At 43.3% G+C, this 20,627-nt stretch overlaps 1 protein-coding gene across 10 annotated transcripts in view; it reads left to right on the top strand.

The window, feature by feature from the left end:
- LOC100121957 (RNA pseudouridylate synthase domain-containing protein 2) overlaps positions 1-20,618 on the top strand; it is a 124,079-nt gene extending 103,461 nt beyond the window's left edge. For 4 of the 10 annotated variants that reach the window (XM_031920947.2, XM_031920948.2, XM_031920949.2 and 1 more), the window contains 4 exons: positions 11,711-11,798; positions 15,407-15,583; positions 16,020-16,523; positions 16,600-20,618. In XM_031920947.2, the coding sequence (XP_031776807.1) occupies positions 11,711-11,798; positions 15,407-15,583; positions 16,020-16,523; positions 16,600-16,920 (1,090 nt within the window). In that variant the 3' untranslated portion in view covers positions 16,921-20,618. The remainder of the gene's footprint in view (positions 1-11,710; positions 11,799-15,406; positions 15,584-16,019; positions 16,524-16,599) is intronic. The other 6 variants (XM_016985983.3, XM_032595990.1, XM_032595993.1 and 3 more) reach the window with 2 other exon arrangements.
- Positions 20,619-20,627: the final 9 nt, after the last annotated feature.

Below are 20,627 nucleotides of genomic sequence, written 5' to 3' on the forward strand. Positions count from 1 at the left end.
GCTTTATACGTTTCGCAAGTAGATAAAGGACTGGCTCTGGCCGGACGCCTGACGTATATGCGCCTCGGAAGGAATGCCAGCGATGCTCGCTTTTATCGCTGCAAAGCTTCCTTCTTTCTCTCCGCTGAATTTTTCCGACGAAACGTTCCTCATCCCCTTTTGTAAATATCCGTAATCCCATGTACGTCGCGGCGTTGTATCCCCGAGAGAAAAATCCCGAGAATTTCCCCGCACAACCAATACGCGTTGACCCATCGTAAACACACGATTCACCTCGTCATCGACGAAGACGTTCCCGCATAACTTGATTCTCAAAGCGAGAAATATCTCCGGCTGTAAAGCAACGCCTCTCGTCTTTGTGCGGAGATGTATGTACGCAACACAGAGTAGTCCTGCGCAATAATTTACTCCGGTACGCGCTGTATACGGAGGAGGCTCTTGATTGCGTACCGAGGAATCCCGTGTGAAACGCATCGGCGCTGAAAGGCCCGGCGGGAAAATTAATCGCTCAGCGATTTCGGCATGCCTCGAATGCTTCCGTTTATGTGTACCGCTAGCCGTATCTCTCCGCAGCTGCTGTTCCTTATTCTTCCACCCTAGTGAATTTTGAAGCATGTTAAAATCGGTTGACGCTGAGGTGCACAATTCGCGGAATCGAATTCGCGCGTTTAATTCCCGTCCCGCGGCAAACAAGACAAGTCGTCGAGTGTGTGTGTGTGTGTGTGTGTGTACAAGCTCAGTCAAGGAATCCAATTGTCGGCGCCGAGTAATTTTGCAGCTGACTGACGCTAAGTGCGCGAGGTTGGAAATTTAATTGCATTGCTTGATCCCCCCGCGGTATTATGCGCTCGTGATTGCTTCGTTAAAGAATAAGCAGCGGTTGTCGAGACGACGATAAGTTTATATCAAACGATCGCTCGACGCGGCTAAATTAAATAATACGCCCCTTCAGCCCGGTAATCCTCGAGTCAACTCACTACTCCGGCTCTATACGTATCTCTCCAAAGTTTGTTCCGGCCGCTGGGGCAGCGATATTGAATTACCCCCTTCTAAAAGCTCTACCCCCGTCGTCGACTGTACACCGCATCGGCATCAATCGCCCATAACGCGAGCTAGTTCGAAAAGAAAGCCGGCGACGACGTTCGCGAACTTTGCACTCTTGCGCGGACGACGACGGAAACGCATTTGGAAGCTCGGATTTATGAGCAATCGCCGAACGACGTGATTCACCGATCGACGATGTTTTTCTCGGGTACACGCGAACTCTTCTAATTTACTTAATGCATAGAGGTGTCACTTTCGACATTCAAATTTCCCGCCCAAAGCTCGACCAACAGCTTTCGCGCACGCGTCCCGCATAAACCGCGCTGTGAATCTCTCGAGTAGAAAAGCGCTTAATGAGACTAGATTAGCTCTCCCGCGGAGAAAGGATTATAATATGGGGGTTGAAAGCTCGCACGAGCTTTTTTCCAAAGCGGCTCTGCTAATGCCGACCTCATTCGGACTCGATCCATCAAGCGCTCTCGTAAATAAGTAACTGCTCGCGCAAGTGGCGCCAAATGAATTTCTTTTCTTGCATCGCCCCGTCATTGCCACCAGCCTGCGGAGAGATTAGCTCGAGCAGTTTATCAATAGCGCGAGCGACAGGATTTAAAATGCAAATGAGAGCGCGAAATTCTCAAATTACCCGAGGCTGCAGGAACGCTTTAATCGTTAAATTTGAAATTCAGATCCCCAAGCTTTCGTCAACTTCTGCCCGAGTATGTATAACACTTATACTATACTCGATGTGCTTGCTGCACACGTACTTAGTGTATCATGGATATGCCAGAAATATTAGCTGCGCGTACATATAATAGCGCTTCGAACACGACGAGTTGCGGTGCGGTCGCTAGTGAAATATTGGCTCGGCTGTCTTGTCAGCGCGGCGGTTAGATCCAGAAATATATACGCGCCCGGCTACTGCAGCAGCAGCAGCAGCTGTTTGAAGTGCGGATTGTGCGGAGAGATTTAAGTATAGCCGTATTTAGAATATAAATGATTGTTCGCCGGAAAATACGGCTATTAATGCGGCTGATGGCGTCGCAAGGAGAAGCAGAATTTTCTCGCCGTTACGACAGTGTAACAATTGGCAAACTTTCCGTCCGAATAGCATAAACACAGATTTTTTTCTCACAACGATAATTATCGAGTTCACACACTTATGAAATGTCGGAAACAGCTGAGTTTCCGCAATATACTCTTAGCACACAAAAGTGCGTGTTTTTCGCGAACGAGACCGAATACGTGGGTACTATATAGCCGCAAAAATGCAGGGCATCTGCGTCGCCGCCTTATGCAATTGATCCTTGCGCAATAGCGGCGGACACGTCGACTTTCACGATCAGCCGCTATCGTCGAAGGTCAGATTTCGGACGAAGGACGCACGGGTTCTCTCTCGAATACCCGTCGTTCTGCGAAGATGTAACTTTTTTTATAGTTTGATGGACTAAGTTTGGCTTTACGATTCTCTTTTCATGAATATTGATGAAAAGCCAGTGTTTGCTTTATGCATTTTTGGACTATATACGAGGGTAGAGTGTAAAACGCATATGTTTACGAGGCGTATGTAAATGGTTTGTTTTATTTTCTTTTTTTTTTTTATGAGAATAAGAAAAAATTGACGGTAAAAAGGCTCGATGGTGAATTTATAGCTATATTGGAAAAAAGTAACCTCGATGGATCGAAGATTTTTATACGGCGTGCATAAGTAAGCGTGTCAAATCAGCCGTTTATGTATAGAAATATTTCAGTCTCGGACTGGCCTTTCCCCCCACCGATTGAACTTTCCTGTAGCCTCTGGCTAGCGACGATAGGTGGCGCATAGGAGACATTCCCTTATTCTTAATCTGCTCGCAGACTGTATATATAGCGGTGTGTTGCCTACGACAAAACCGCCTTGATCAGACCTGCTAATTAGGCCGCTCATGTTGCTAATTGCATATCTTCTTTATTTACATAATTTTCCCTCACATATTACGTCGTTTTCTGCACCAGCTACGTAATATACTATTCTTCGTTGCGATCGCTCGGCGAATATATTTAAAAAAAAAACACACACATTCACAACCCGTGGATTCATCACGCTGACGTTTTCTTTTTTCTGCGAAACCACGCGCATTTTTATCAAAGTTTTAAAATCTCCGGCACGTGACGCGTCGCGCTCGTTGAATTCGAAAACCTCACAAAGACGACTGCAGCATCACGCTGATCGAAGCGATTTCCTGTGTGTCCCTCTCCCGCTCATGTGTCGTCGGACGGAGATTCATCGATGAATTTTCGTGCATCAATTTTTTTTCGCCCTCGATGATAAAGTATAGAACCGTATCATATACTTTTGAAAGCTTACACCTTGATCGCTTCGTACGTCTTGTTTCACACGTGGCAAGGAAAAATAGAAAGAAAAAGAAGAACGAGTTGCAGATCGTCAGTGCAAATAGGAAGCCAACGCTGAGCAAACAGACGATAAAAGCAATTGTGAAGCTCGACGCGTGTGTGCCGATTTCGTAATAAATTATTTTAAGCTTCGGCACCTCTTCTTTAGCGTCATCGCCGAGAGAGAAGGTCGCCGATTGACTGCGAAAATTTAACTGGTCGATGACGCGCTCGTCGTTTTTTTTTTCTTCTATTCCGCTATGAATTCTCCTCTCTGCATTTGAAAGACGGCGCAGTAAACGTCGTCGCGCTCGCGTATATAAACGCCGGCCGGAAAGGTTATCTCGTTCTCGCGGATTACAAAGTGTAGTAGTCATTTTTTTCAGAATTACAGCTTTAAAGCTCCTCTACTAGATTTAGAGCCTTACAGCCGTAAAAAATTCTGACGTAGTACTCGCGCTTGGTGCTTAAGAAGAAAAAACGATAAGCGAGCTTGCATATGTAATTCTCGCAGAGAGAAAAAGAACCCTCGCGAAGGCGCGATTGAATCGAACTACCATCCGAGCCCTTATCGGCAGGAGCCACGCATAAACCCAGATTTACTTTCATTCGAACCTTTAATCCGTAAAACTCTCCCTCTACCCCCGTAACCCTAAACTCAAACAGTCGGCGCGTAATTCGAAGCTCAAACAAAGCAAAAAAAGGAGAGAGAGAAAGAGAGAGAGAGAGCTTTTCTTCGGCCGTTCTCTCTCTGGCGGGCTCGGAAAAAAACCGCGCGCAGGGTTATAAAAGCCTCTCTTGGCTTTTACCCCCCCCCCCCCCCTCCCTTCTCCCACCTCGCAGTGAGCCCGTTAAAAGTACGCGCTCGTAAAGTTCGCAGCGTATCGCCCGGTGCGCGCGCGCGCGTATGTGTATACACAGAGACTTGCTATTGGTGGTATATATAGTCGTGACATTTGGCACGGTTACAGGAAAATAAAAAGGGGCTATAAGGCTGGGGGGTGGCAGGGATCGAAAACACATCGGCGAAGGTTAATTGACTCTTTTCTCGATTAGTATAGTATATAGTCTCTCGGCTCCGAGATGCTGTGCATTAAAATCGAAGCCCCGAGGCTTTGTATACGTAGTATACAGCGCGGGTACGATCTAGAAAGACGAAGACGACGACCTACTTTGTTGATGTTTCGGCGCTTGTGTGCGTGTGTGTCTTGGATGTTGGCTCTGATCGTTAATGCACCTTTGATGCCTGTAGATCAATCACTTCTGGTCCAGTTTACGCGGAGACGAGATTTTTCTGCTGATGCTTCTAAGGTAAACACAGCCCAGCGGATGCTTTGGCAAACAATGTTCGGGGAAGTAAAAATATCGCGGGAGATCGGAAAATCACGAGACGACGGCTCTCTATAAAACGACGTCAAACACGATCTCCAGGCTGCATCTCCGGCCTGTTTGTATACCATACATATGATCTCTGACCCAACGTGTGTACGCGCGCGGAATTCAAAGGAAGATCAAAACGTATGAGCTTCGGAAAGCGAATATGTGTGCGATCGGCAAACACCAATGCAGAGAGCTGAGCTTTCGAAAGTTTTCTCGCCGTCACTCTATCTCTGTGGCCGTCGCGTCTTTCGACGGCTTTTCACCGTGTATTTCGCGCGAACGAGCTTTGGTGAGCTGATGTGTGTGGAAGCTTGCGCAAGCTTGATTGAAAATGAGTTCAATAAATGCGGGATTTACGAGGCCTTCTTTATTTCATTCATTTGCGGTGACGCGTCCGCCGAGTAAACAGGTCGTAAAGACAATGAAATATGGTAAAATTTATAGCCGAGAATGCGGTAAATAACGGCCGCGACTTTAAGCACACATCGATCTCGAGGCGGAGTTGGTTTTTCTTCTATTATCGCTCGGAGAGAAAAAATAATAATAATCTCTGAATTCAATTAGAATAAAACCAAAAAAGCAATATCTCCCGAAACGGCATTACACCCGCACTCGCGCGTTGTTTCACCCGGCCATTAAAAGCTATCAAAAGCTTACTGTAAAATCGGTATTTATTACCCCGAACAAGCAACTCTAATTCGACATTGTATCGCTCTTTACAGTTCCAATTTGCATGGTAATAAAACGCCTCGCTCGAAGCCCGTAAAAAAATCCTACATCCTCTCGGAAAAAGCTCACATCCCCCTTTCGCTTTTTGCCGTAAAAACACACAGAGCTGCTGAAAATCCATACACAAAGTCGAACCACGAGGAGTCACTAATTACGTTATATCGTCCGTTCAATTTCTCACGCGAGCGGACGATATTCCGTGAGACGTCTGATAGACGCTCGGGTGCGCACACGGTATACCCGATGACACATGGCCTGGATTAAAAGGGCTCCTGGGGGGGGGGGTGGAGGAAAGCTTTTATTTATCGGGGATTTTTTGCTGCGTTAAGCCGATCGATCGGCTGGGCCGCGTCGTGTAGTTTTGGGATTAGAATTTTTTGCGGATTCCGGCGCCTCGCCTTGAAAGCGCTTTGTCGGCCCGGAAAATTGGAAGCGCAAATTTAAAGTGCTGCTGGGAAGAGGAAAAAATCGCGGTCGAATCGATGAAATTATTATCATTCTCCCTAGTAGCAGTGCGAGAACTGTGTCATCGCGTCGAGCGGGATATGAATCAGGATTTTCATCGCAACTCGCGCAAAGGAGACGATTCTATGTGTCTTGAAAGGCCGCGACGCAGAACCCGAATGGATTACAAAACTGCGCGCTGCACTGGCTGGAAGATAAAGCTCTCTCTCTCTCTCTCTCTCGCGGCGCGGCGGCGGCTCTCCAATGATTAATGAAAGCCGACGAGCTTTCAAGCTCTCTCTTCTCTCTTTCTCTCTGTTCCAAAGAAAGCTCGCCGACGCGTGACAGGAGGACGCGGGAATTTTTTTCTATTTTTTGTTTTCAGACACACAATGCACGCTCGACTCCACCTTTGTCCACGTGTAAATATGTATATATACATACTGTATACTCCAGAGGCTCCGCTATTTTCTCATTGGTATTCAGCGATCCTCTGCGCCGTGAATCGATCTTAATTAGGCACTTGACTCGCCGCTCGCTCTGTATGATGCAGAGATTTTTCGTTCCTATTATTGTGAATAAATGGGAAAGCCCTCTTTTTGAATACAGAGCGTTTTTGGAAAATTTTTAGCCTGATTGCGGGATTAATTATTTCGCGCAGGTTAATCGCGACACTTGAAGCTTTTAACTCATTACTGCGCTGCATTATAATTACTCAGCTCACCTGTGTAAACGACGCGCCCAACGGCTCGTCTACGCAGTCGACACGTATACGACGGGGGAGGGGGGGGGGGACACTCGAAACTTTCATTGTTCTCGAGAAGTGCTGGAAAATTTTAATTTTCTAATGTCTCGCCTGAGAAGACGAGATTTATACTAGAGCTTGCAAGCTCACACACTTGGAGAGAGTTATATACACACTGCGTTAACAGGCGGAGCGCGTATCTCCATCGAAAGTTAATATCCCTTTAATAACCTCGAATCTGCTTCGTCTGAGCCGTTCATTAAAGCGCCATGCGGTACAACACGCAGCACTGCTACTGCCTCTCACTGCAGCATATAGTGCGCAGGGAATTCATCATCCGACGAGCTAATAAATCAAAGCTCAGGTCTAGCCTCGACTCGCGTCTAGATACATATGTATACAGAGAGAGAGAGAGAGAGAGAGAGAGAGAGAGAGAGAGAGAGAGAGAGAGAGAGACGTCTTGGCACTACTGGATTTTCCCTTCTCCGCAGTGCGGTCTACTACTGCCTTCTCGGATCTAAATTTAAAATCGCCAGGATATCGTCCTTTGAATGTTGCGCTCGCGCTAGGCTCTACTGTCACTGCCTTGGCCTCTCTGGATACCCGTAGTGAGTTACGGCCTCTTTTTTATCGAGACTCCACTGCTGCTGCATTAGTCAGAGCTTTCCGAGTATTTAAGGATATACGCGAGCTTTTTGTTTCTCAGCTCTCTCGGAGCTGATGCTTCGTCGAATAAATCGTACGGACAAATGGGTCAACGAGAGTGTTTTCTTGAATCGCGCAGCCTTAATGATTTTTTAAGGCGGGGCTATGTGTTTCGCGTTTAAAAAGATATCACTGTCGCAGGGATTCCTCGCTGTAGTATTGGATAGGCGAAGGTTGAGCTTTGTTTGGGATGTATCGAGCAAAGGGAACGTAGATATTAAAAGTGCAATTAAAAGCCAACTTTTCAGAGCGAGCTTGCAACAGGTCAATCCTGGCACATTCGAACGCCTGCATCGCTATAGCGAGGGGTCATTTGTCTCTGTATTCAATTATCGTTAGATCACTAAGTCTCCTCCTTTTCTAAAATCCGAACCGACAAAATCCGAGAAAAAGCTCGGAATACTAAACTCCGATCTCGAGGCGCAAAAATCCCTACGCACACTCCATTAAAGAAAAGCAAGCAATTTCGCAAAGCCGAGCGAGCGAGCGAGCGAGAAAAAAGGAAAAAAGCCGCGACGACGACGCTCGGCTCGATAAACCCGATGGGGCGCGGAGCGGCACGCAAAAGCTCGCCAGGAATTCGCGATGCTCGCAGGAGATTGCCGCACGGGCCAAAGTTGCGCGCGAATGACCGCTTTGAAAGCAGAGACAAAGCGTCCTACTGGTTTACTCCCCGGAGGAATACCTCCGCACAAGTTATAACGCAGATCTTTCCTCAAACTTTATATCCGAATCGATTCGCGGCAAACGCAGTGTAGCTCGAGTACTTTTCGATCGGACCGCGCACGGAACAGCGCCTCGAGCACGCTATAGTATATACATATAACCGAATGCGTGCAGGGCTGCATTTAGCGGCCGAGAGCTGATCGATCGTCGTTGTCGTCGACGTTCCACACCAGACCGCGGTTTATTACACCTGCGGACGGCTAAACCGTGTATGGTCACGCTCTTATACACAGCAGCGCCGCCGAGAAACTGCATGTCGCTCCTGGCGAGCTTTTGCGAGCAGGAAATTCAATTTTCGTACCACAGCCTCGCCCGCCTAAAGCCTCTGTCTTTTATTTTGTGCTTATACGAAAGTGCTATCGCGCGGATGAAAGAACTTTTGTAATTCCCGCGCGAACGCAGCGGGAGAAAAATATATAGAGATTGAAATTTGCATAACAGCTGCCCCGGCGATAACTCGCGATAACGAGCGTCGTTGCACGCGATTCCCCTGTCGTGGAGAAAAATTATTGGAAAGCGTCCCATATACCTTCTTTCTATACAGCAGTGGTATACAGTGCCATATTAACCGCTTTGTTCTTGCCTACTTTTCCGCGCGTAATAACACGTGGCCGGACGGTACACTACTCGCTCGGTTTTTATGAAAAACGTAAGCAAAAACCCGGAGCGCTGGACTTTTCATTAGAGCTTTTAGTCGAGCTATGCGTTTTTATTATGGGCCTGAAATCGAGAGCGCGAGCCTTTCATCAAGAGGTCGGCAGTTATGATAATTGACGATTGCGAGAGACGCGAGTGTGACGAAAACTGACGAGACATCAGAGAGTCTCGAGGCTGGTTTGCGCTTTGACGAAATTCACGGACGTATATAATGATGCTGTGCCAGGTCGACGCATAGTGTTCGCTTTAGACGTGAATTCGGATAAACGAGGGTTTTAATTAGCGAGAATAAGCAAAGAGGTAAATACCTCCGTATTTCAGGAATCAAAGCCGCGGTGCATTTTTCATGTATAATCTCGCTTTCTAAATTTAGACGTCTGTTTTGTCACGCCGCGTGATTTATGGCGTTTCATGAGGAAATATTCTAATGAAAAACTCGTATATAATGGCCGTCTTTCTGACGTCACCCCCCGGGCATTACCATACACGAGTAAATTACGGACACGCACTGCGAGTGTCACTTCCAACACCTCAAAAATAGCTTAGTAAAGATCGTTAAAGCTAGATTTGAGAGAGAGAGAGAGAGAGAGAGAGAGAAACGCAATATTATTTGTAGAACAGAAATAGCTAGTGTATAACAAATAAGCTCGAAATGTTTGTACTCGCACCTGCTTAAACGAGCATTAGTAAGCGCTCGTTATGTTAATCGGCGAAACACAACACCTATAACGGTTACACGAGGCACCACGTGATATTCTAATCAATCACGATAATTACACGCATTAAAGCATCCGAGCCGCACCGTGTCCCCATTAAAAACACTATCGGATGAAGAATAAAGCATCCACCCCTGTTTAATGAGCAAAGCTCGCTCGATGCGCGCATAAATATAGCGAGAAAGAAAAAATAGAAATTGCCATAGCGCGCGGAATAGGCCATTTATTCTGCGAGTGTTTCATTAAATTATTGAAAAACGTCGCTGGCATTTCCTTTACGAGGCTATATTTTTCACTCGGCTCGAGTGTATGAAAGTGCGGAAAAAAACGCGACTTGATGAACGATCGTCGCTCCTATACTTCGGCGTATAATTAATGCCGTTAATAGATCGGAATTATCGCGGGATTTTTATTGCGCTTCAGCTCGCTGATAACGAAGAATATCAATCATCACGAGGAGATCTAATCGTTGGTCTTTTTTTAAAAAAAAAAAAGCTGCGACGTGCGCATTTCCCCGTGTATATTTATATTTATAAATAACGCCACGCGTCGCTCGTCAACTTTTCCTTCGTGACATCACTGTACCAGACGAAAGCCCGAGAATAGCCCACGCGCTAATGAAAAAACGAAAAAACCACTGAACAGCTCTGTATACATAATCCAACTTACCGAACATTCATCACAGAGATCAGCTCTCTCGCCCATATAACACACATACCGAATCAATACACCTTCAATACACTGCACCCGACGCACTTTGGTGCCACGGCCGCGGCCGTTAAGAGATAGGGCGTTAATCATCGCGAACAAAAAGGACCCCCTCTCTCGGCGAGATCAATATTAGCCCCATTATACAGTGGTGGTACCCCGTGGGCGCTTCTAACCGGGCAACGGTATACTATATATGTAGCAGAGCTCGCCGGGGCTTTAATTAGGCAATATTGGCGCTGCGGCGATCCTCGCAAATTCGTTAGCAGCCGGGCCGCTGCTCCTGGTCATTTCCGGCTTTGCTCTAGCTCTCCGCGCACCTCCTATGCGACCATTTCCGTTGTGTTGCGGTCGACTGCGCGAATATTCACTTCGGGGATACATACGTACATCCGTTATACGTCGGAGAGAGAAACTCGACGGAGTTAGAAATTTTTGTTTCGTTGGGTGGAAAATTCGGATTCTCTAATGTCGAGCTGTCAGTCTGTCGACGGAGCGATGGTTTTTTTTAAGCTTTTGCGCGCTTACTTGTTAGGCGTGGGTGATGGACGAATGTTGGATTTGGAAAGCAAGTCGAACGATGTTTCCGGCTCGTTGTTGGGGCTATTATTGTACTTTTTCTAATTAACAGCGGCTGATTATAGGGTATTATGTGAGCCCTATTTTGGTACGCAATGTGAGCATTATTATTAAGAGCTGTGTTAAGTCAACAGGTGTGAAGAGGTAAATTTATGCATTGCCATGCATATTAACGAGTTTATTCTAGGACGTGGCAAACAAACGTTATATATGAGCTTTAGAATTAAGTATTCACTAATTTTAACTATGTTTCTCATGCCTTATACTCGGTCTATTACACGCACACACTCTTATCGCTTCTGTATCAGTCAAAGTATCTATTATAAGCTTACGTAGTTACAATATGTCTCTCAAAAACGCACAAACGAACGTATCAAGACACATATTTCAACGCAGAAAAAACAGTACTTTATAATATACTCAAAATGTTTAACTGCAGTGTATGCAATGCATACATAACGAATACCATTGAACCTTCCGCAAACGAATCTCACGAAGGCAAAGTAGTCATAGTGAACTGTATACATCTTCGTGCGTATAAAGAATTATACACGAAGGCATGAACACTATACATCACCACACACGTGTATCTATATAATTGTATACAAAAATCTAAACATTATATCCAAAGCGTATATAAGATACGTACACGCGCACATTAGTGCAGCAGTTTTTTTCCTCATTTTTCGCTCAAAGTCGTTTCGTTCCTACGCTTATACGCTAAGATTTTCCTGATAATACGCCGCACGTGTACGCGTGTACGTATGAAAGATAACCGAAAAAAAAAACAGAAAGGACGAATTGGATGAGTCGCAGTAAAAATACAAAGTATCATAAAAAGCGAAGGCGAGAGAGAGTCCGAGAACGAAAAAGCCACGTTAAGCTGGTGTTGATTGGTGTGTTGCAGACACGAGGTGCCAGTCACCTCGGAGCCGATCACGGTGATACACATGGACGAGGACGTCGTCGTGGTCAACAAGCCCGCCTCCATCCCTGTAAGTGGTGTACTGCCAGGACTGTACTGCCAAATCTCTCATTAGCTCTTTCACTCATCGTCGCGTAAAAGCTCGAGCTTATATATATATATATATATATATATATATATATATATATATATAGCTCTCTTTCTCATTACCGTCTTTCATTCATCGCATCACCTATTTATACATCTCTCTGTCGCACAGTCTCTGCTTTTCATTTAACTTTGTTTTCTCGCTCTTTGCATGCCATATACAGTGCTGATGTCAAAGTTGGAAATTAAGAATTTTTATTTTCAGAAGCTATTTTCTCATACGTATTAGATAATTTAATTATCGACTATACTGACTAAAATTGATTTCTACGTTAATCCATCCATTTGATCAGTGCGATCGAAACGTTTTGCTAAAACGTGATTATTGATATTCTCATACGTGTTATTTAAAACTATATAGAAGCAACAAGTTAACAGCTTTAACGTACAAGTCAACTCGACTAAAACCAGCAAATCCACATAATCGTCCTAATCAGCAAAGCTCACCGCGCGCACGAGAAAAGAAATCAAGCCGCAAAGCGCCTGCAGTCGAGCAAAAAGCCACGCGCGGGCGGCGCAACACGAAGAGACGAAGGAGGCCGTTAGTTCCGATTGCTGCAGTAGCGTTATATAGCTCGACTTTATTATTCACGGCCCTTATTCGCGAATTTATACGAGCCTCTAGGTTTCGTTTATACCTGTACATATACCTGTGTATAGGAGAGCTTTTGCGTTTCTAATCTCGTCGCGAGCTTCCGCGAAATAGCCGCTGCGACGACGACTTCTGTTATAATAGCCGTGCAATTCTCGAGACCGATACGCCGCAGCCGCGAGAATAAGCGCGTCGTCTCCGAGATTCATCGCGCGAGCGCTGAATAATATATTATTCGAGGGAAGGAGAAAGAGCCTTGTTTTGTTGGATAGTTTGTTTTTAATGCCGCGAGGCACGAAGGTGAGCTTTTGTTCGGATTAATGCGCTCGCGCGGAATCATGCGCTGCGGTTCTAACGACTGCGTTGTTTACTTTTACCTTCGGATCGAGAAAAATACGTGTAATGTTTATTTAAAAAATTGGGTCGATCCCATCTCGTCTTGAAATGCATATTGCACTGCTGCGACTCGTCGGCTGAAGTAGAAAATTAAAAATTCACGAAACACAGCGCAACTCGAGTATAATCAACATCCGACTCATTCGCGCCTCTCGAACCTGCGACAACATTCCCATCACGTTTCATTAGGGCGCGATTCATCGCCCCCGAATAATAAACAAGAAAACGCCATTTCCATTTTCATCTTCTTCGCCGTCCACTCGTTATATATACAGTGTCCGAGTAGTCTCGGCTTCTTCTCCTTTTATACATTTCTCGGAATACCGCGAAGTAGTTTATTATTGAGAAATATCCGCGGCGGGCGATTATCACCGCGAGAATTTTTTAATAAGTCCGCAGCGAATGATAATCGGCCGAAACTTTTTTCATTCATCTCGCGACTTTTGAGCGCAGCTGCGGTTATTGCTAATCCGAAGAGACGCGCGCAAACTTTATTGTGTGTCCATGAGATTATTATTATTTTTTTTTTTCGTGACCTACTTCGTATCGAGTTATCGTAAGCTTGTGTAATGAAGAAGATTATTAAAACTTTGTAATTTTCCGGTATGCGCAGTACATCTTGTCCGAGAGTAAAAATATACGCTGTACACACACACACTCGGTGAACGAAAACAAATCGTCCCCGTTGAAATAATCAAACGCCCCAGAAAGCCTCGTGTCAATGTATTCGCCGCTGAAAGAATCATCGAGCCATTGACGAAGTGAGGCCGGAGAAATCTCTCTGAAAACGTCATGAGCTTCACTCATTCATCCGATCGGTTTTTCTCTCGACTGAAGATATACCTACGCATACACACACGCACATGTAGCGAGCTTGAATTCGAGCTTTCTGATTCATCGTCCTTGAACTTTTGGCGGTTATTTTGTATCCTTTATATTACGACCATGTAGGGGATGATGCGGCATTATGCGTAGGGAGAGCTTTCCTCGAAAGCTTCGTGATACTTGATTTACTTTTTATTCATGAGCTTCTCTCCAGATGATTGGCTGTATCGCTATATATAGAATGGCTCGATTTTTCTAAGCGGCTCGCTGTGCTCTGTTCATTATTCCGTGAGAGGATTAAATTTAATAGTTCGAAGAAAAGGCACACAGCGGCGATTAAATTTAATACTTTTTCGATACTTCCCCCTCATCGAGTATTTATAAAATATTAAAAATCTTCTTTGATCGAAGCGACAGTCGATCCCGTTCATTAACGCAAATCCACAACAAGAATAAATCTCGAGCCTCGTTCATGAAGCATCTCATATAACTCCGAATCGAATTCGCGTAAATCAGCGCATAGCTACGCGACGGCGAGCCCAAAGTGCACTAAAGCTCGGCGCTTGCGCACATTTATTTTGAGAACTGCGCGTAGGCCTTCCTGTTTATATTCCACATTTCATTTCGCGGCCGAGACAAGCTGGCGCTTCATTCGTGCATCGACAGTTCGTTACACGCGTTGATGTTCGTCGAGAAAGAAGTTACGTCCTTAACGATATGGCGGGAGATTTGAAAATGTTTTCTCGAGAAAGAATATTACGTTTATACTCTTCCGGGGAACAAAAGGTATGTATTCGACTAAATCAAGGTCTCACCGGATAAAACCCGCCTTGGAATCTTTTCAGCGAACTTCCGGCTTGCCTCTCTCGTCGGGGTGAATGTGTCCCGGAGGCTACGGAGTATTTTTCTTTTTTCGCTGCCATCCGCGTATTCTCCTTTCTCAACTCGATCTGAATAGTGGATTTATAGAAGAAGAAAAAAAATTAAAGCCACCCGCATCGCGGCTAAATAAAAAAAAAAACGTTTAAAAACGCGAAACAAGCCGAGGAAGTTACGCGAGCGAGCAAAGTCCAGCTGTGCACGCGGGGTCATGCGCTCGAGAATCGTATTTGCGGACGCGAACGTCGACAGCTCTCTCCCGAAAAGCTGGCTAAAATTTGCCAGTCCGTCCGGCGTTTTCTCTTTGTTCGTTTTATACGCTGTGTATTTTTTTTTTCTCGCGCAGGGTTGACGCCAGCTGCTAACTCTCCGGCCTTTTGGTTATTTATTTGGGGCGTTTTGCGAATCGCTGTAAGGAGGAGGGGAAATATTTTCCGTGGCATTTTTCGCGTATGCTGAAGGGCGATGATTTGGAGTGGGTGGTTTCATTGGGAAGGTGAGGGTGGAAATTTATAATTATGAAAGTTGAGCTGTTACTTGGAGATGTACAGTATACTGGAATTACGCGTATGTTAAATTTTTTGGAAATCCATGTCTGCAACTTTTAATTATGTAACGAATGTAAAAAATGAGAATATCAATAAGGTATATAGTTTTCTGCATGTTTCCCAACTTCTACTCCACTATGCACAAGCTAACAATTTCCCGCATTGCCAACCTAATCGAAAGAGTCTTCCAAAAGCTCGTCTATATCCCATGCCATCAAAGAAATTTTCCATCGAAAAACTTTACCAGCAAAAAAAAATCAATAAACTAATCTAATCAATCGATCGTTACAGGTGCACCCATGCGGCCGTTACCGGCACAACACCGTCGTCTTCATTCTGGCCAAGGAGTACAACCTAAAGAACCTTAGGACAATCCACAGGCTGGACAGACTGACAAGCGGCATACTACTCTTCGGCAGAACTCCGAAGAAAGCCCGGCAAATGGAGCATCAGATTAGAAACCGACAGGTTCGCGCTTCTCCTTCTCTCGTGTCGTCGCGATAAGGGAAATCTCGTTGAGTGCTCTGTCGTCGTCGTCGACCCTGTTTCGCGAATCGAAAGCTACCTCGCTTTATTCAAACGCACGTTTTAGAACGTTTCGTTCGATCTTTTTAACATTTGTTCGATGATACCTTTTCGGCTGTGTGTACACACGCAGGCAAGTTTTCGCATAAGAAAGTTTGTAAACTGGATATAACAATTCGAGCTATAAAACAAGTTCAACCCTTCATCGAGTACCTATAAAAGTTAATTTTGTAGCGAAACTTTGCTGGGGGCTAAAACGCATATAGTCAATCGAGTATAATCCAGTCGAACTTTTCGCATGTAAATTCTTGGCTCTCGCCAAAACTTTCTATACACATGCGGAAAAAAATATAAAAATGTCCGTTTGTCAAAATTTCAGGTGCAGAAGCAGTACGTCTGCCGAGTGGAAGGCGAGTTCCCTGAAGAGGAGATCGTCTGCTCGGAGGCCATCGAGGTGGTGTCCTACAAGATCGGCGTCTGCAAGGTCTCGGACAAGGGCAAGGACTGCATCACCAAGTTCAAACGGCTGAGCTACAACGGCAAGTCGTCGGTCGTGCTGTGCAAGCCTCAGACGGGTCGTATGCACCAGATCCGTGTCCATCTGCAGTACCTCGGCTACCCGGTCGTCAACGACCCGCTGTACAACCACGTGGTCTTCGGGCCCCACAAGGGTAAAGGTGGGAATATCGGAAAGACGGACGAGGAGCTCGTGAGGGACCTCATTGGTATACACAATGCTGAAAACTGGCTGGGTATGGACGGCGACTCGGAGATGAGCTTGTTCAAACCGAAGCTCGATTTGGACGACAGGATCCCGAGCGATAAGGAGGGATCGCCCTCGTCGACGCCGAGCTTGTCGGAAGACGATCAGCAGCAGCCTCAGGTGAGATAATTGCTGATCTAGAGTACTGAAAAATCATTTTATGAAATTCAAATTAACCGCCAAAATTCTGTGATTTCAGCAGCAGCAGCAGCAGCAGCAGCAGCAGCAAGCACAGCAATCGCAGCCACAGCAGCAGCCTGAAGTGCAGAAGTCGATGAAGGTGACGGTGGGCACGCAGACTGGTTCCGAGCCGCCAGACTCGACGTTCGCCAACGAGAAGGTGACCGTCGACCCTCACTGCTACGAGTGTAAGGTCAAGTACAGGGATCCCAAGCCCTCGGACCTCGTGATGTACCTGCACGCCTGGCGTTACTGCGGCCCAGGCTGGGAGTACGAGACGCCACTGCCTGCCTGGGCAGCCAGCGACTGGCAGCCCACTGAGGAGCAGCAACGATAGTCGCTCTATCTGCAGCTACTGCTCTCCGCCTACTGCATCCCACAAACCATGTGATCAGTCCGAGCGACAAGCATATATATTATGTACACTGGACACGCGTACCGAGCGCTGTTTATACACTTCCTTCGAGCGAGCTGGGAAAACATTGGGTTTAGTTTTTTCGAACTCGATTTCGTTGTTATTATTATATTTAGGATTTACGATCCTATACACTCTGATTATCTGTTACGTAATCAATTTGTTTCACGCTATAATGACTTGAGCTTGAGAAAACTAGGCGTATGAGGGAGTTTTAATAATGTGATTTATTACTTGGGCTATGGGGTGTAGTAAAATTTCAATTACGATGACGGTTTTCCTGTATTATTTTCCACTCGCTCTAAGGAATTCAAGAAGATGTGAAATAAAAAAAAATGTATTGTAATATCCTACCCCGTGCCTTCCATCGGTTCGCGAGTTGAAACTTAAAGTATATTATATATTATAAATATAATTATATTATACATCGTGACGCCCTATTACCGTAATGTACTTGTATCCAAACCAATCCCCCTCCCTCCAACCCTTATCTTCCCGATAAACATATGACGCACTCGTGCAGGCGCCTGCGGAAGCCTTCGTCGCGTTGTTGTAATTAAAATGAAAGCGTGCGAGAGTGAGTGCACGGTTGCAAGAGTGCAAATATAAGAGACATGTGCGGATATGTGAGAAAAAGTGAGAGAGCGAATGATAAAAGCCGATCTAACCGATTGGAATCAGAGCTAGCAGCCGATTTGGACGGTGAAGAGTAAATGATGATTGTAGAAGATGGTCGTGCCCGCTTTTTGTAAAGCTTTTAATTATTCGTAGAATATCGAAAACAACATATTGTAAGGTTTGAAGGTAGGATTATCTTTATGGTAGTTTTGTCTTTTGAATATTTACAAAAAGGACACGAGTAATTTCTTCAATGTAATTTAAAAATAATTTTCGTGATTTTTTACGCCGTTCTTGTGAATTCGTAGCGGCTGCGTATAGGTGTAGTTTTGCGATGTAGAGATGCGAGAAAGTACAGAGATACAATAAAATTTGCACATTGCAACAGTTGAATAATGTGACAGCAAGCTATTTTATAAAAGACAACTCGTAAACTAAATAAGTACCCGTTTTGCAGCCATCTACGTATTGTACCAAATATCGCTACAAATGTATTTATTTGTATGATAAATATCATTTGTTTTCAATGATTCAACATACAGTGAAAAATTATGAAAATATAAATTTATGATTATTAGAAAAGAAAACGCTTTCTACTCTTTTACGAAATACGTTTTTTCAGCGCGTGAAAAAATCAATAAGAAAACCTGTCTATCTTTTTTCAACATCCAAATCAGTGCTCGGCTCTGATTAGGATTCATAAGCATCCAAACCATGTCCTATGTCGTTAAAAAGAAATCATCTGTTGGGATCAATCACTCTGGTTAAAAAATAATCTTCTGGAAATCGAAGATTCGATGATTTAATAGTCGTGCTTTTCTAAGATACATTAGGAGGTTCAAATTTATGTTTTATTTTATTTCTTCTGTAATATACTCAACGAATCAAATCGATGTTGAGTTTTTCAAATGAAATTTTGTAACTAGGCTAACTCGAGATTTTTAACGAAAAGGATTCCCCTTTCGTCTTATATTAGGATAATCCAATCAATTTTAAAGACACCAATTGAGTTTGCAACCTCGCAATTTATATCCTGATGCTGGTTGTTTTTCAATGACGGCTCGATTGGAGTGTTAGCTTTTAAAAATGTAGCAACGCCGTGTAAAATGACATTTAAGGATATAGAAGTGTTAGCGAAAGTCTGTAGAAGAGTAAATAAATTAGCAAATTAATAGGTTTTGATGAGTTTTCAAATTGAAAGTGATATATGTAGTTTTGTCCTTTTTTTTTAAATGAAAAATTATTCTACGCATGCACGAAAGAGGCGCAAAGAAAGTGTAGTTGAGTGATTTGATGACAATTGCTGACGCGATGAATTAAGATAAAAAAATATTTTGTAAGCCTTGTGTAGAATATTGTAAAATAAAGTATACATGTATTGCTAGATTTTCTAATCAAGCACTTCATTATGAATTTAAGAAATCATTTCTTTATCTGTATCCTTAAACTATATAATTAAAGTGTTGCAAGAAAAATATCTATTTTCATTAGACATAAATACGTATTGTTTGGTTAACGATGATTAAATATGCGGTATCAACGATTTTCATAAGTATTCTTGCGACATTTCAAAATACCATATCAATGTGCAATAGTCAGCTTTGAGAAATGCTTTTGCTCTTTTATTTATACTTGTGCGCGTAGCAATCAATCCGAAAATATGAATATTTGAGCAAACTCAATTCTAATACTTGCCGATATTTGCCCTTGCGTATGCAGCTGTGAGCTTAAATATATTGTACTGATGCGTACTTTTGGCCTCGAGTAGACAATGGATTTTAAATGCGAATCGATGTTGACAGAACCGTGCTCTTATACATATATGTTAATTAGTTATGCATTAGAAGCAAGGACGTAGTAAATATTTTCAAAATGTATTAAGAATCAAATTTGAAATGAACGTATATAGGCGAATGATTTTCAAGCGATGACAATGTTTCGGTTATAAACTTGCTATTTCTTTATGAAATCGAAATAATTAAAAGTGTACAAACATAATACATATTGAAATATACATATACATTTTAATTAAAAAAAAGTATTAGCTAAATTTTCAAATACATTTTTAAAATTTTTACTTACTTGTTATTACAACATTGTAATAATAATATTCAAATATCAACTTACATAAATTTGCATAAATTCTTAAATTAAACAAAATAAAGAATAAAGAAATATATAAAAATCATTATATTTGAAGAAAGATTTATAATGTTTCTATATACAAATGTTGTAATAATGAGAGAAGTATAAAGAAATAAAAGTTAGTTCATTTAATGATGACGTAGCAAGTAAAAGTAAGTAGTGGAAAACTGTGAAATATGAGCTCCAAGTCATTTGAGTTATTCTCTGGCCTCCCGAATGACCTAACTTTTTTAAGCAACTGTGACAAATAAAATGATCAAGTATCAATTGGGTTGGAGCTGTATGTACGATAAATTACTTCATATATATACTATCAATGCTTAGAAAGATTTTATTTTGTTAATAAAGATAGTGACTATGTTAAACAAAAGCGATAATGAGAGGAGAAATCAAAGCAAAAAATAAACTATGATAAAAACAATATGTACGAGTTGGTTGCTAAAAAGTAAAATCTTCTATAGGATTGCAACCAGTGTGTGCGCTTCATTAACTCAGCAGTACTTTATAATCAAAGTATTCAGATATAACAGCTACATATTATCTATTTAAGTAATTAATAATAATTAAATACAAAAAATAAAAAGTTTCGATTAGTGGCACAATGAAGACATCGGCCTGCGAATTCAGCGCGCGCTTTTGTACATATTGTATACGCACATTGTACTGTATTATTGTAATGTAGTAGATGAATTGATAGTCAATTTTTCTCGTATGATGAACGAATTAATGAAAAGTGATCGTTCGATATTTTGTCGTGTTATTTCTACCTATTCTTGATCGATGGCTTCCGGCGAGACCGATTTCGACTTTCAAGTTTATTCTCTGTGAGAAAAACAAAATAAAAGGCTTACAAAAAATATCAACAT

Source organism: Nasonia vitripennis, chromosome 1 (assembly GCF_009193385.2).
Source record: "Nasonia vitripennis strain AsymCx chromosome 1, Nvit_psr_1.1, whole genome shotgun sequence".
Taxonomy (NCBI): domain Eukaryota; kingdom Metazoa; phylum Arthropoda; class Insecta; order Hymenoptera; family Pteromalidae; genus Nasonia; species Nasonia vitripennis.